The 16,218-nt window shown below is 42.9% G+C and overlaps 1 protein-coding gene across 1 annotated transcript in view; it reads right to left on the bottom strand.

The window, feature by feature from the left end:
* The window catches only part of RGS22 (regulator of G protein signaling 22), a 69,889-nt gene that overhangs the window by 46,854 nt on the left and 6,817 nt on the right, over nt 1-16,218 (bottom strand). The window contains exons 5-10 of the mRNA XM_075271954.1: nt 12,925-13,010; nt 11,158-11,323; nt 7,107-7,218; nt 6,204-6,822; nt 2,270-2,431; nt 1,996-2,176 (exon numbers count right to left, since the gene is read on the bottom strand). Of these exons, the coding sequence (XP_075128055.1) occupies nt 1,996-2,176; nt 2,270-2,431; nt 6,204-6,822; nt 7,107-7,218; nt 11,158-11,323; nt 12,925-13,010 (1,326 nt within the window). The remainder of the gene's footprint in view (nt 1-1,995; nt 2,177-2,269; nt 2,432-6,203; nt 6,823-7,106; nt 7,219-11,157; nt 11,324-12,924; nt 13,011-16,218) is intronic.

The raw sequence follows: 16,218 nt of genomic DNA, 5'->3' as shown, positions 1-16,218 counted from the left end.
TGCAAACCGGATGTAATAGCATGCCGCTGCAAGATGCTGTGGTAGCCATGCTGGGTCAGTATGCCTTCAATTTTGAATAAATCCCCAACAGTGTCACCAGCTTGGCACCCCCACACCATCACACCTCCTCCTCCATGCTTCACGATGGGAACCAGGCATGTAGAGTCCATCCGTTCACCTTTTCTGCGTCGCACAAAGACACAGTGGTTGAAACCAAAAATCTCAAATTTGGACTTATCAGACCAAAGCACAGATTTCCACTGGTCTAGTTTCCATTCCTTGTGTTCTCTTCTGCTTGTTGCCTGTCCTTAGCAGTGGTTTTCTAGCAGCTATTTTACCATGAAGGCCGGTGGCTGCACAAAGTCTCCTCTTAACAGTTGTAGAGATGTGTCTGCTCCTAGAACTCTGTGTGGCATTCACCTGGTCTCTAATCTGAGCTGCTGTTAACCTGCGATTTCTGAGGCTGGTGACTCGGATGAACTTATCCTCCGCAGCAGAGGTGACTCTTGGTCTTCCTTTCCTGGGGCAGTCCTCATGTGAGCCAGTTTCTTTGTAGCGCTTGATGGTTTTTGCAACTGCACTTGGGGACACTTTCAAAGTTTTCCCAATTTTTTGGACTGACTGACCTTCATTTCTTAAAGTATCGATGCCCACTAGTTTTTCATTACTTAGCTGCTTTTTTCTTGCCATAATACAAATTCTAACAGTCTATTCAGTAGGACTATCAGCTGTGTATCCACCTGACTTCTGCACAACACCTGATGGTCCCAACCCCATTTATAAGGCAAGAAATCCCACTTATTAAACCTGACAGGGCAAACCTATGAAGTGAAAACCATTTCAGGTGACTACCTCTTGAAGCTCATCAAGAGAATACCAAGAGTGTGCAAAGCAGGAATCAAAGCAAAAGGTGGCTACTTTGAAGAACCGAGAATATAAGACAGATTGTCAGTTGTGTCACACTTTTTTGTTAAGTATATAATTCTACATGTGTTACTTCATAGTTTTGATGCCTTCAATGTGAATGTACAATTCTCATAGACATGAAAATACAGAAAACTCTTTGAATGAGAAGGTGTGTCCAAACTCTTGGTCTGTACTATATATATATATATATATATATATATATATATATATATATATATATATAAACATTTTTTATGGGAAGGCGCAAAATATTAGCTTTCACAAGGTGCCTGAACTTGATCACACACATAACTTCCCCATGGAGACCACTTATCTTACTACTCACTCTTCACTTTTCTTCTCCCTGTATCAGGATCATGAGCATTGTCTTCCCCCAAAATATATGTTTAAATTATTATTTTTATAAAGCAATGAGCTAGCCAACACCTTAGAAATTATTTACTTCAAAGGAGTTCTCTAGCCTGAAAAAATATCAGTTTGGTAAGGGTCCAACACCTTGCACCCCACCATTCAGCTGTTGTCAGAATCATATACACAGAGAATGGAGCAGGAAGCAGACAGCGCTGTCGCTTATGTATTGACCAGACCAGGTTACTACAGACCATCTCCTGTTTACTTGAATAGCAGCCAAACTGCAGTAACTCAGTTCATCCACTATACAGAGAACAGTGCTTTCTGCTTCCTGCTCCATTCTCTGTGTACGATGGAGGTGCCAGGTGTCGGACAGCCAGCAAACTGATATTGAGATTTTTAGCTTGGAAAACCTCACTACCTTCCCTACATGCATGCTTAGATCAAATGGACTCGGTTTTTTACTGCAAGATGGAGGAGGGAAACATATTACCCTAAGAATAATCTAATCTTATGTATGAGGCCAACTACAACTGTGTGGGATGAAGTTAAATTTTAGGTGGCCAGACACAATTTGTCAAAATGGACGATTTCAATGAAAATTGCTAAAACTTTATGAACAAACAATAGTCCTAGGTTTCTATATGTGTACCAAAGATGCCCCAGTTTATTCGAAGATAAGGAATCTGGGCAGCACAGAACAACATGGGCACCTACCTGGGAACTGGAGGTGGCAATACTCGGCATACAGGACTTGGGTCTGAGGGGTAACAGAGTTATCGTCTGCGCAAAAGGGTCAACATCTTTCTTTGGCCTCAGCTGCCGATCAGAACGCGATTTTAGATCAGTACCAACTTTATTAGCCATTACAGAACTGGACAAAGAAAATCTAGGGCCCCTTAAAAATAAATGGAGACATTTAAGCTGGTGAAGCAAGAACACAGACCCCTATAGAAAGTGGTGAGGTGATGCGGACATTTCCTATTCTTACCAGTACAGAAGCAGTGCTTTGGCTATTTCGGCCTGGACTTTTTGCAGATGGTTCTCATGCCACTGATTTGTATCTAGCAGGGTCAGTCTTGCCAGGATCTCCGCCTGAAGGTATTGGTCACCCGTTACCACCAGATACAGTTTTTTCATCTTGTTAAGATGGCTTGAAGACATAAAAACACAGTCAGTGTCTTAGAATAATATGTACTATAATACACGATGACTATTATTATTGAAGGGATTCTCTGCTTTAGACAATTTCCACATATTATAAGGCTCCTTGGCAATAACCAATTCTGAAAGTGTCTTTCCACAGAAAATATGTTCAGGTTTCATCTGTGGACTTTCTGCTTCTATTATACCTTTATGGAAAATGCTAGCTTCATCTGTTGTCAATGGATACGACTGTGAATGCCGAAATTTTCTGTGGTCTGAGACTTGTCAGAAACCCAGCCATGATGTCCTTACTGTGTCCGGGTTATCTTCTCATACATGTAGTGTCCTCCTGATAACCAGCCATGATGTCCTTATTGTGGTCGGGTTATCTTCTCATACATGTGGTGTCCTCCTGATAACCAGCCATGATGTCCTTATTGTGGTCGGGTTATCTTCTCATACATGTAGTGTCCTCCTGATAACCAGCCATGATGTCCTTATTGCGTCCGGGTTATCTTCTCATACATGTAGTGTCCTCCTGATAACCAGCCATGATGTCCTTATTGTAGTCGGGTTATCCTCTCATACCTGTATTGTCCTCCTGATAACCAGCCATGATGTCCTTATTGTGGTCAGGTTATCTTCTCATACATGTAGTGTCCTCCTGATAATCAGCCATGATGTCCTTATTGTGTCCGGGTTATCTTCTCATACCTGTAGTGTCCTCCTGATAACCAGCCATGATGTCCTTATTGTGGTCAGGTTATCTTCTCATACATGTAGTGTCCTCCTGATAACCAGCCATGATGTCCTTATTGTGTCCGGGTTATCTTCTCATACATGTAGTGTCCTCCTGATAATCAGCCATGATGTCCTTATTGTGTCCGGGTTATCTTCTCATACCTGTAGTGTCCTCCTGATAACCAGCCATGATGTCCTTATTGTGGTCAGGTTATCTTCTCATACATGTAGTGTCCTCCTGATAACCAGCCATGATGTCCTTATTGTGTCCGGGTTATCTTCTCATACCTGTATTGTCCTCCTGTTAACCGGCCATGATGTCCTTATTGTGGTCTGGTTATCTTCTCATACATGTAGTGTCCCTGCCTGATCACCTGTCCACAATAAGGACATCATGGCTGGGTTTCTGACAAGTCTCACACCATAGAAAGCTCCTGCATTCATGATCACATCCACTGGCAAATGATCGTGGCAACACACAATAAGAGAAAGTCCTTAAAATTCTGCAAAATTTGTAATCATTTATATTTTTAAAAAATGTTTGACTAATTTGGTTAAACCCTTTAAGTCTAAGGCCCCACGTAGCAGGTCGCAGTAAAAAAGCGCTGGGGGAAAAACCATGGAAGCAATGCATCACAGTTTTCCCCTTGGTGTTTTCACAGAAAGTCCATGACGTTTACAACACGTGGGGCACAGTCTAAGGGTGCATTCACACTACGTAACGCCGGGCGTGTATGAGAGCCGTACACGCCGGCGTTACAGCAGGGCTGCCGAGCACTTCCCATTCACTTCAATGGGAGCGCTCGTAACAGCGGCGTTTACGAGCGCTCCCATTGAAGTGAATGGGAAGTGCTTGGCAGCCCTGCTGTAACGCCGGCGTGTACGGCTCTCATACACGCCCGGCGTTACTCAGTGTGCATGCACCCTAAGGGTGAATTCACACTGAGTAAACGCTAGCTTATTCTGAACGTAAAACCCGTTCAGAATAAGCGGCGTCTAAAGCAGCTCCATTCATTTCTATGGGAGCGGGGATACGAGCGCTCCCCATAGAAATGAATGGGCTGCTTCTTTCACTCCGTGCAGTCCCATTGAAGTGAATGGGAAGTGCCGGCGTATACGGCAAGCTCTGCTCATGCCGGAGCGTACACGCCGGCACTCCCCATTCACTTCAATGGGACTGCACGGAGTGAAAGAAGCAGCCCATTCATTTCTATGGGGAGCGCTCGTATCCCCGCTCCCATAGAAATGAATGGAGCTGCTTTAGACGCCGCTTATTCTGAACGTGTTTTACGTTCAGAATAAGCTAGCGTTTACTCAGTGTGAATTCACCCTAAGGCTGAGTTTTTTGGTCAGGATTTTAAGGTGGAATCCGCCTCAAAATCCTAGTCAAAAATACGCCTGACCATACAGTCCTATGTAATCCGCTTGTAATTGTTTTCCGCTAGCGGTATTTTCTGCTAGCGGAAAAAAGAATCGTCATGTCCATTCTTCAGGTGAGCTTCGCCTGAAAAAAATCAATGCAAGTCAATGGAAGGCAGAAAATCCCTCTCGTAGTTTTTGGATGCGGAATTGACAAAAACCACCTAAAAAATCACAAGGCGTCTTTAAGAAGATAATGCATGGCCACATTCAAAAAAACGTACCAAAAAACGCCACACGAATTTTACTAAGCAGTTTTTCCTGACCAAAAAACTCCATGTGAACTCAGCCTTAGGCTGAGGCCCCAAGTTGCAGATTTGGTGCGGTTTTTTAAGACAAAGTCAGGACTGGCTTGAAAAGGAATGGAAAATATAAAGGATGCACTTAGACATTTCTTTTGTAGCCACTCCTGATTTTGGCTTAAAAAACGCAGCAAAATCTGCAACAAAAAACATTAGGTTTCTAAAACGTAGAGCCTCAGCCTTAAGGTGCTTCAAATCTGTACATACTCCTTTTAATATTTTATGTATATTACCTTTAAATGTCATAGGCAATACTAACCACAGCATCTAAGTGATTAAAAAGGGATGAAGTTCCCTCTGTCAAGAATTCGACACCCTGACAAATGCAATCACTAAAAGGGAAAGTTCACACGGGGTTTTTTTGGTCAGGATTTTGAGGCCGTATTCACCTCAAAATCCTGAACAAAAAGACGGCTCCCATTGAAATCAATGGGAGCCGCTCAGGTGTTTTTCTCCGTGAGCCAGTTTGTTCCAACTCCCAGAAAAAGAAGTGAGATGCTTATTCTTCAGGTCGTTTCGCCTCACGATTTGGCCTGAAGACACTCCCTCCTCTGGACTAGGCCCATTCATTGGGCCTAATCCGGAGCGGAGCGCGCAATTGAATGCCGATGCAGTGCACCGGCATTCAGTCGCCGCTACCTGTACCTTGGATGGGAACCTGAGGCGGCCTCCTCCTCAGGTTCCGGTCCAAAAAACCTGTGTGTTTATTGGAGGAGGAATTTGAGTCAGTTTCCTGACCAAATTCCTGACCCAAAAACTCTGTGTGAACGCAGTAGGCCCAGCTCGCATCTGCGTTCAGGTTTCTGTTTGGGGAGTCCGCTTAGGGACCCCCCAAATGGAAATCTTTACGCATTAAAAAGCGGTTACCTTCAAGAAACCTGTGGACCCCATAGTCTATAATGGGGTCCGTGTGGTTTCCACTCGGTTTCCTCAACGAAACATGTGGAGAGAAAAGTGCTGTTTGTAGAACTTTTCTCTCTGCATGTTTTGTGCAGAAACCAAGTGGAAACCACACAGACCCTAATATAGTCTATGGGGTCCGCGGGTTTCCCAGGTAACCGCTTTTTAATGTGTATAGGTTTCCATTCGGGGGTCTCAAAGCAGCTTTCCTGAATGGAAACCAGAACACTGATGTGAATAGGGCCTTAGTGCAAATTCCTGGCAGAGGGAGCCCCCACCTAATATCAGCAGTACAACCTGAGCATACCACCTGTCATACCACACTGGACCGACATCCCACTGCCCAGGACCTAACAAGTCACAGGGACTAAATTTGTCACATGATGGGTTAATTGCATTTTTAGATAAAGTACTTACCTCTGTTTTATTTTCCCATCATTCATAGATTTCAGCCTCTCAATGTCCATCCACAGTAAAACAAGTTTTTCTCCTGAAGTTCCCCTAATAAAGGATTTAAACCTTTCAAACTCTTTCCGGCTCTGAATCTGGGAATATTCCTGCTTACGATGAGAACTATCCAGGTTGTCCTGTTCATCGCTGTCTGATTCGGAGATATCCAGCTCTTCCTCAATCGACACTTCAGAGGAGGTGGAAGGGGCCCCTGTACTTGGTACTCTTTGGATCGTCACCTGAGACAAGTCAAAAATATCCACCCCATCTACACTTTTCTTCACATAGTTACCATTCAACTTGGAAACTGCAGATTTCATAACTTGATCGACGTAATAAAATGCAAATTCCTCCATTGTTGGAAAGACTGGAACTTGAGTGTTTGGGGTGTTGTGAGGAGCAGTGTCTTCTGGTTCTAAATAAAGTCTTATTGGACTTGGAGTGGGGGAAGGTGCGATAGATACAGAATATTCATCCGTCTCCCACGTATCCTGCACGATCTTACCGTCCCTTTGAGATTTAGCAGATAAATTCTTATTGGTGTTGGGTAGACTTGGTTTTCGGTGACTTGTAGTGCTCTGAAGGACTTTGTAAAAGAAAACGTGACATTAACCACTAACTGCAGCTCTAAAACTCATATAATAATAATAATGATAATAATCATTTTAATGATAATAATAATTGCTCTGTGGGCACAAAACAATAGATTTTTGTCGTCAAAATTAGTTGCAAATTTTTTATTTTTAATTGCTTAATTTATTTTTTTATATATTTTTTAAATTTTATATTTTATTATTTTGTATTTTTTAAGACCTGTGGTTCTTAGATATTACAAAAAATGGTTATAACTAGGTGGCAAAAGTTATCTACGCCGGTTACCTTCATCGCCCCAGGAGATGGTTCCTGACACTGAATCTGTGCTATTGAGATTTGTACTTTGCTTCGCTATTGTAAACCATTCTTTTGTCTGTGTAAAAGAAGCCTGTAAAAAACACAGGAAGAGCTATGAAACAAGTGACAAGATTTCTCTCCTGCTAGGAGATAACAAATGATTAAGTCAACATTTTGGCTCACCAATGATCCAGGAAGTCAGCAAATAAGAGGAGGTAAAGAATAAAAAGGAAATAATCAATAAAATACAACAAAAGCCAAAAAGACAGCGTATCTTAAAGATAACTTTTCACCAAATCCATCAATTCCAGTTCTTAGCATCTGGTAATAGGCGCCGCTCCACTGATTCTAGCTCAGTTGGAATTTTTTCTCTAGCCCCCACCATTCTGGAACAACAAGTGCAGTTAGTTTTGGTGCCTGATGGGCTATTTAAGCTCTTTAATGTCAGTAGGGCGGTGTCAGGCAGGGGGTGTGACTCAGAGCTCCAATCAGAGGCAGCCAGTGTCAGAGCTCAGAATCACAGCCATTGACTGCTCCTGCCTGACACCACCCTCCTGAGACTATATAGTATATTTGGCACCAAAACAAACAGCATTGATTGCTCAGGAATGGTGGGGGTTAGAGAAAAAATTTCAACTGTACCAGAATCAGTGGAGTAGTGTCTATTAACTGATGTAAAGAGCTGAACTTGTTGGAGGTGGTCAAAGGTCCTCTTTTAACCACTTCCGGACCGCCCATAGACTATATAGGTCCAGGAAGTAGTTGCCTAGTTCTGACAGGACGTACCTGTACGTCCAAGTCAGAACACAGCAGCTGCACGGAGATCGTGCAGCTGCTTTCAATAGGAGCTGGCTGTAACTTCAGCCGGAGCTCCCAGAGAGATAGCAGGGAAGGTTTATTACCTCCTCTGCTATCTCGATCGCTGTGTATACAGCGCTCAATGACTGTATACACGGCTATGGACGCTGCCATAAATCAGCTGTCCTCTGACCCGGCAGACACGTGATCTCCCGGGAGCAGTGTCCTGCCAGAGCTGCTGGGTCCTACAGGACCCAGATCAGCTCTGCATACTGTGTATACAGTGTGCAGGAGGCTGTATTTCTCCTGTAACTGAGGTTAAATGTAACAGCCCCAGTTATAGGAGAAATCAGCCTCAAGTACAAAAAAAAAGTGATCAGATGTCCCCAAAGGTCTCTTATCACCTTATGGGGACACAATCTGGGGAAAAAAAAAATCTATAATAAAAAAGTTTAAAAAAAATGTAAATAAAATAATAATAAAAAATAAATAAATAATACGCTAATAAAACGCCGTTATTAAAGGTTATAGCCGCACCCCCGACGACACCATACAAAATAAAAATTACCGTAACGGAGAGGAAAAACTATATTATAAAGTTTTTCAGTGACACTTTGTGTTATTAAATAAAAAAAAAATAATAATAAATTGAAAACCAGACACAATTTCCCTCCTATTTTGTTTATATTTTCCTGGATATAAAAAAAATTAAAACACATTTGAAAATAAAAACAACATAAGGGTGCATTCACACTGAGTAAACGCTAGCTTATTCTGAACGTAAAACACGTTCAGAATAAGCGGCGTCTAAAGCAGCTCCATTCATTTCTATGGGAGCGGGGATACGAGCGCTCCCCATAGAAATGAATGGGCTGCTTCTTTCACTCCGTGCAGTCCCATTGAAGTGAATGGGGAGTGCCGGCGTGTACGCTCCGGCATGAGCAGAGCTTGCCGTATACGCCGGCACTCCCCATTCACTTCAATGGGACTGCACGGAGTGAAAGAAGCAGCCCATTCATTTCTATGGGGAGCGCTCGTATCCCCGCTCCCATAGAAATGAATGGAGCTGCTTTAGACGCCGCTTATTCTGAACGTGTTTTACGTTCAGAATAAGCTAGCGTTTACTCAGTGTGAATGCACCCTAAAAATAAAGCCCTATGTGTCCCCGAAAAAAAGACGCAAAAATTAGTTGACTAAGACATACGAGAAAAATTTTACAGACCTCAAAACCGCACATACATAATAAACCTAAAATGTGTCTGGTCCTGGACCACAAATTGGCCCGGTACTGAAGTGGTTAACTAAAATATAAACCTTATCTAGATAATGTGGGTTTATGAAAAATAAAAATCATAACAAATATTGACTGGATTTTGATTGTTTCAATGTTGGTAGATATAAATCCACAGAGTTATCCCAAACTACTGCAATTCTTTAAACTGTTACAGCATGGTATCTTATCACAGAAGAACCATTGAGAAGTAGTTGAAAAAAACGGTTATACTATGTCTGAGTATAACATAGTGGGTATATTATTTGTATACTCTAGACACTTTGAGTAGCTGAGGTGACATCTAGGTGTAGAGTGAAGCCAACCAGTGACCTTCCTCCATGGGCCCCATCTTCTCGATAACACTGCAAGGCCCCCATTAACCAATCAGCTCATATCTCTGGTTTATAGAGCTAATGCTAGGTTCACAGTAGCGTTCAGGTCTCCATTCTCAGCTTTCCGTCTTCTGCCGGCAGAAGACGGAAAGCTGTCAGAGCGGGTCCGGCCATGAGTGGCGGTGAGCGTTTTATGCTCTCCGCCGCGAAACCGGTTTTTTAAAACCGGACACAGAGTACTGCATGTCCGACTCTGTGTCCGATTTTAAAAAAACGGTTTTGCGGCGGAGAGCATAAAACGCTCACCGCCAGACATCTTTCAAACCCATTCAAATGAATGGGTGTGAAAGAGTCCTGCAGGTTTCTGTTTCCTGCCTCTGTTTTGTGTAGGAAATGAAAACCTGCAGAACGGAGACCGGGCGCAGATGTGAACGAGCCCATAGAGGGTGCTAGTTCAAGACAAGAGTCAAAGGATATAAAGCAAGTTACTACTGGAAAATAAACAATTATGGTGCTGAAATTTTAAGAATTTGTGAATGAGCATTAGGTAACTATATAGTCGGCCCCAGAATGAATTTTACTGATTGACCCTAGGTCCAGTCCAACACTAAATATGTCCAGGGTTTATCCATTATGCAGCCCATTACGTTTAGTCCAGAAAACCCATTCAGCCCATTGATTTCAATGATGCTTAATTTCCCCTATGGTGGCGCTGCAGGAAAACTGAACATTTCCAGGTTACCCCACAGAATGCATCTATTACTATCTCATAGATGGTGATTCCAAATTTGGGATTCCATATTTGGGATTCCCACCTATCATAATAGCGTCGGCTGACCTCCACATCACAACTAAGTAATGAAAGGATTCCTAGGGAAGAAAGTGCAGGAAAAGGGAAGGTGGAGAAGGTGTGAAAAAATTGTAGGAGACAATAAAAAGTTGGGAGAAAACCCCACAGGAGGACACTCTCCTATAAGTATACATCAATAGACATTAATCCTCCATATCAGTGTGATAAATAATGTCAGGAAAATTAAGCAGAAAACCATAATTGATTGATTTTCAGGGGTGTCCTTAGAATCATTTGCTTAGTAGTTAAAGGGGTTATCCAGCTTCCAAAAATCGACAAATACATCCAGAGCAGTGCTAAATCCTCTCTGCTCCCTTTTGCACCCCTTGCTTGGGTTTATTTTACTCGCTGCTCCTCATATCACTGTTATTTACATGCAGTGACTTTGTGGATAAACTACATTTCCCATGGTTCCTCTGCCTGCTCTCACTCTCTGTAGCCCCCTCCCTTCTACACTCTCCCCTGCAATGAAATCACAGGTAATAAATCACTACCACATCTAAGGTCACATGCTACTGTAATATTTTGTTTGCTGGCTGAGCTGCTCACAGGGAGGGGTAGTGAGCAGGCAAAGGAAATGTCACAGCTGAGGTAAATGACCTAAAAATAAATCAGATAAATGATGCTAAATATAAACAAGATATATATTAGGAAGTGTGTTGTATTTATGTATTCTGTTATTTGGCCCATTTTTTTAACTGAATAACCTCTTTAAGGGTAGCCTGTTGCACTAAAGTCTCTCTGTAAACATAAGCAACCTTAATTTAAAGGATTTACCTGACCAAGTGTAACAAAGAACCTCTTCATAAGTTCTTCATTCTCAGTCTCAGGGGAAGGGGACGCGGCAACTACATTTTTCAGTGTCCAGGGCTGATAGTGCGGATCAATCTCTAAACTCACTCCCATATTATTTGCTTTCACCTGGGACAGCAACTTCGCAAGTCTGTAATTACCAAAGGAAAAACATGTCAGAATAATTCCAGGAGTGCACATAAAGGGGAACTTTCACCACCTGCACCAACTCCAACTCTTTGCAGCTCCACTGACTGTGGCACAATCGGAGCACCCATCATTACCAAGCAATCAATGCAATTAGATTCAGCACCCAATATGTAAGTCAGACTGTCTACTGTCAGGTGGGCCATCCTGGGCTTTAGCACATAGCCATGGTATGCCGACCTGACACTAGACAGCATAAATTGCATACTGAGTGCTCGAACTAACAAAAATGATTGCTCAGGAATGGTGGGGGCTCAAGAAAAAAAAAGACACAGAAAGTCTATGCAGTTGTCTTTGGTGGGATTCCATCTCAGGACCCTACAAGATAACAACGCTAACCACTGAGCAAGTCAGAAGCTAAGGCAAAGAGGTGAACTTTTGGTTTGTGCGTGCAACAGACAGCACACAGACCTATAAGTTGACATAGAATTTTTAAAGGCAGATTTGTAGGTCGGAATCTGCATTAAAAAAAAACACCTTCCAATCATTCCCTTCTCTTCAATGGGAGTCAGACAGATTTTTTTCTTCTAGCTAGCTTTCTTTTTCTTCCTCCCATTAATTTCAATGGGGTTTACAAGGCAGAATCCACCGGAAGATAGGTCATGACACCTTTATTCTTCCAGGAGAATAATCCGCTGGAGGAAAAAAATTTGCTGAAATGGTAAAGTTGGTAGGCTGATTTCAAGGCAGAATTTGAGGCGGATTCTGCCTTCAATAAACTCTGTATATATGGTACTTATCCTAAGGGTGCTGAATTTTGATGCAGAACCCTCCTCAAATTCCCCCTGAAATCTCCCGTTGAAATTAAATTCAGTAGTTGATTTTTTTCTGTTGCTGGAAAAGTAAGCATACTGCCCGCTCTTCAGATGGATTAATTAAAATGAATGGGAGGCAGAAAATAAACCTTTTCCATCAGCACGAAATTTGACATGAAATTTGTCAAATTGCTATGGACTGCTCCTCCATGGGAAACGTTGTGTTTTTCTTGCTGATGCAAATATTTTATATGCTTGTGTGAACGTGGTCTTACATTATGACCCTGGGAATAAAAATGGTAGGACAAACAAACAATTCATAGGAATAACATCTTATTTTATTTCAGTTTTACCTAAATCTAATGGAATTCTGAGTGGAGATGGCCTGTACAATGTTACACTGGGGAGGAGATTAGCGTATCAGATGACTTATTCAGGGCTGAAAAGGCGATAAATAAATTTCTGAGACCAAAACCTGAATTTTCAATGTAAAAGTACCAACTTTTTAAGTAAGTTTCCATATAACGGAGAGCTTTCCATTACCCCTGATAGCGTTAAACCTTTCTCTGCCCCTGTTTTATTACTCCCTCGGCCCCGCTTACATTTTATAGCGGTTAGACAATGGGATGTTTTTGGTAACCCGGGATACATTTGGTATCTAACCATGAAGTATGTTATAAAGTTTACCCATTTGCAGCTTCTAGGCTGAACTGCAGATGCATTGTGGTCCTGTGTGTGTATTACATGATTATAGTTACTTTATTTTCTCCGTTTTCTCAGTTTACTGTACCTGTATTCAAAGTAACAGTCACTTTTCAGAAACGCTGGGAGTCTTTCCTTCTTTATCCATTCAACTCCTTGTTCCCGATTCAAACACTTAAAAAAAAAATAATTGAAATCATCAATTTTTATCCAGTTGTAGATTTTGTTTGGAGAATTTTATGTGATCAGTCTCATCCAAGTGTCCTCTGAGTGCATTCTGCTGAAAAAAAAAAATGAACCCACCTTGGCCTACACGGGGCCTTGTGATGGATATAATGGATATAGATTATCATTTAAAGCGAGTCTGTCACCTGGATGAAGTATATAAACCAGCACCACACTTAGACAGGCCAGACTCACCTGAATGTAAAGCTTTTTCCCCATGAAAATTTATGTCTCTCCAAGATATAAATTTTTCTCAGAATATGAAATTAAGCAGGCTGGAGCAAAGAGGGCGACTCAATTGCTCCAAACTGCAACACACCACGCATCCCAAGAATCTCCTCCTTACCCCTACCTTCTTAGATGGACAGGGCCAGGGCTAAGCTGAAATCCTGCCTGGCGTTGTCAGACAGAGAAGGGAGGGGGAAAAGCGGATGTATTACGGCTAGTTCACACGGGGGCCGGTGGGGCAGATTTTGGCATCGGGAGTGACGCGGGGAGACAATGAATGAATGGGCTGACACCGGAGGTTGCTGCCGCCTGAAGAAAGGGCAGCTCGCTTCTTTTTTCCACTGTCAGCAACATGCCGATAGCGGAAAAAAGAATGCTAGTGGTCTCCATAGACCACCATTGTATGGAGGCGGATTTTGAGGTGAAATCCGCTGTCAAAATCCGCCTCCTTGCCCCCGTGTGAACTAGCCCTTATAGGAGTGGTGGGTGTAGCATTTTGGAGCAACAGAGGCACACATTTTCATGGGGAAAAATTGTGTTACATTCAGGTGAGTCTGACCTATGTAATGCTTCACGTGGGTGACAGCCTCCCTTAAAGATCTGGTATGATTCATCATAATTAGAGATGAGCGAACACTGTTCGGAACAGCCGTTCCGAACAGCACGCTCACAGCACGCTCCCATAGAAATGAATGGAAGTGGCCGGCACACGGGGGGTTAAGCAGCCGGCCGCCGGCAAAGTCTGCGTGCCATGTGCTTCCATTCATTTCTATGGGAGCGTGCTGTTCGGATCGGCTGATCCGAACAGTGTTCGCTCATCTCTAATCATAATCCTTTGTTTTCTTCTCCATGAAATAATAATAATACAATATCTGTATGAAATAATAGGTCCAGAATTCTATAGGTGAAACAGTTCAGATATTTTGGATACTAAAACAGTTTGCATGAGTCTTAAAGGGGTATTTTGCAAAACCTAAAACCCCGATTCAAAAACATCTTAGGGGGCATTCACACGGAGTAACGCCGGGCGTGTATCACAGCCGTACACGCCGGCGTTACGGCAGACTGCCGAACACTTCCCATTCACTTCAATGGGAGCGCTCGTAAACGCTGCTGTTACGAGCGCTCCCATTGAAGTGAATGGGAAGTGTTCGGCAGTGTGCCGTAACGCCGGCATGTACGGCTGTGATACACGCCCGGCGTTACTCCGTGTGAATGCCCCCTTATAGTTGAGCCCTTCCCTTGAACTTCTACTTATGTCATGTAAAAGGATTTGTTCTTCACCCCGACACCAACTGTGAGCCGGCCTTAAAGGGGTATTCCCATGAACATAATCATTTTCAAATTTGTAGATAATTAAAAATGAAACATTTTTGCAAGTATAAGTGATTAAATATTTTGCAGAATTTTAAAGATTTTCTCTAAATATCTTGTGGTCACAGTCTGTTGTATTGATCGGTTGCCATTGGATATGACCATGAATACAAGATCTTTCTAAGGTCAGAAAATCAGCAATGATTTCTTTATTGTGGCCGGGATATCTTCTCATACATGTGGTGTCCCTGCTAGATAACCCAGCTACAATAAGAAAATCATGGCTGGGTATTTGACAAGTCCCAGACCATAGAAAGTTTCTGCATTTGTAGTCGTATCCATTGGCAACTGATCAAGACAAAGGAATTTCACTACTAAGATGGTAGAGAAAATATTTAAAACTCTGCAAAATTTTTAATTACTTATATTTACAAAAACGTTTAACTTTTAATTCTGTACAAATATAGATATAGTTATGTTCATGGGAATAGCCCTTTAAGGTCACAGCTATGGTATACTCAATAGGCTACCCAGACACAGAGCAGTGACATGGAAAGGCTGCGACAATGGATGAGGGTGACGTTGTATGAACAGACGGGGTCCAGACTGTTACACACACTGATCTTTTATTAATGAATATTATCACCAAAGAATAGGTCATCAGTAAAAATGAGCTGGACAATGCTTTTAAAGTCAGATTAAGATGCTGGTACCGGCCAACCATCTAAAGGGCATCTGGGGCCTCCTGACTCACCCAAAAGGCAGTTGTCTAGGGAATGAAGGGAAGAATTGAATTTCAACATACCTAACTGTTTTAATAAGTCTCCACCATAGGAGTCTGGCAATAGTTTGCTGTCCCCTCCTTTTTGAGACCACAAGTAGTCTTGGCTGATACAGCACACACACTTGTGTGGGGGAGAGGATTTGAGAAGGATGGCTGGTGACCAAGTGGCATAACTAGGAATGGCGGGGCCCCGTGGCGAACTTTTGACATGCACACACACCCCACCCCCCCCGGCCGACACCGAAGACCTCGACCGACCCCCTCCTATGCATTCTATTCTATTAACCCCATAGTGGGCCCTGCAAACAGTATTATCCCCCATAGTGGCCCCTGCACACAGTATTATCCTCCATAGTGGTCCCTCCACACAGTATTATCCCCCATAGTGGCCCCTGAACACAGTATTATCCCCCATAGTGGCCCCTGCACACAGTATTATGCTCCATAGTGGTCCCTCCACACAGTACTATCCCCCATAGGGGCCCCTGAACACAGTATTATCCCCCATAGTGGCCCCTGCACACAGTATTATCCCCAATAGTGGCCCCTGCACACAGTATTATCCCCCATAGTGGCCCCTGCACACACTATCCCCCATAGTGTCCCCTGCACACAGTATTATCCCCCATAGTGGCTCCTGCACACAGTATTATCCCCCATAGTGGCCCCTGCACACAGTATTATCCCCCATAGTGGCCCCTGCACACACTATCCCCCATAGTGTCCCCTGCACATAGTATTATCCCCCATAGTGGCTCCTGCACACAGTATTATCCCCCATAGTGGCCCCTGCACACAGTATTATGTCCCTTAGTGGCCCCTGCACACAGT

This window comes from Leptodactylus fuscus, chromosome 4, assembly GCF_031893055.1.
Source record: "Leptodactylus fuscus isolate aLepFus1 chromosome 4, aLepFus1.hap2, whole genome shotgun sequence".
Classification (NCBI taxonomy): domain Eukaryota; kingdom Metazoa; phylum Chordata; class Amphibia; order Anura; family Leptodactylidae; genus Leptodactylus; species Leptodactylus fuscus.
This window is presented reverse-complemented; position numbering and strand designations above follow the sequence as displayed.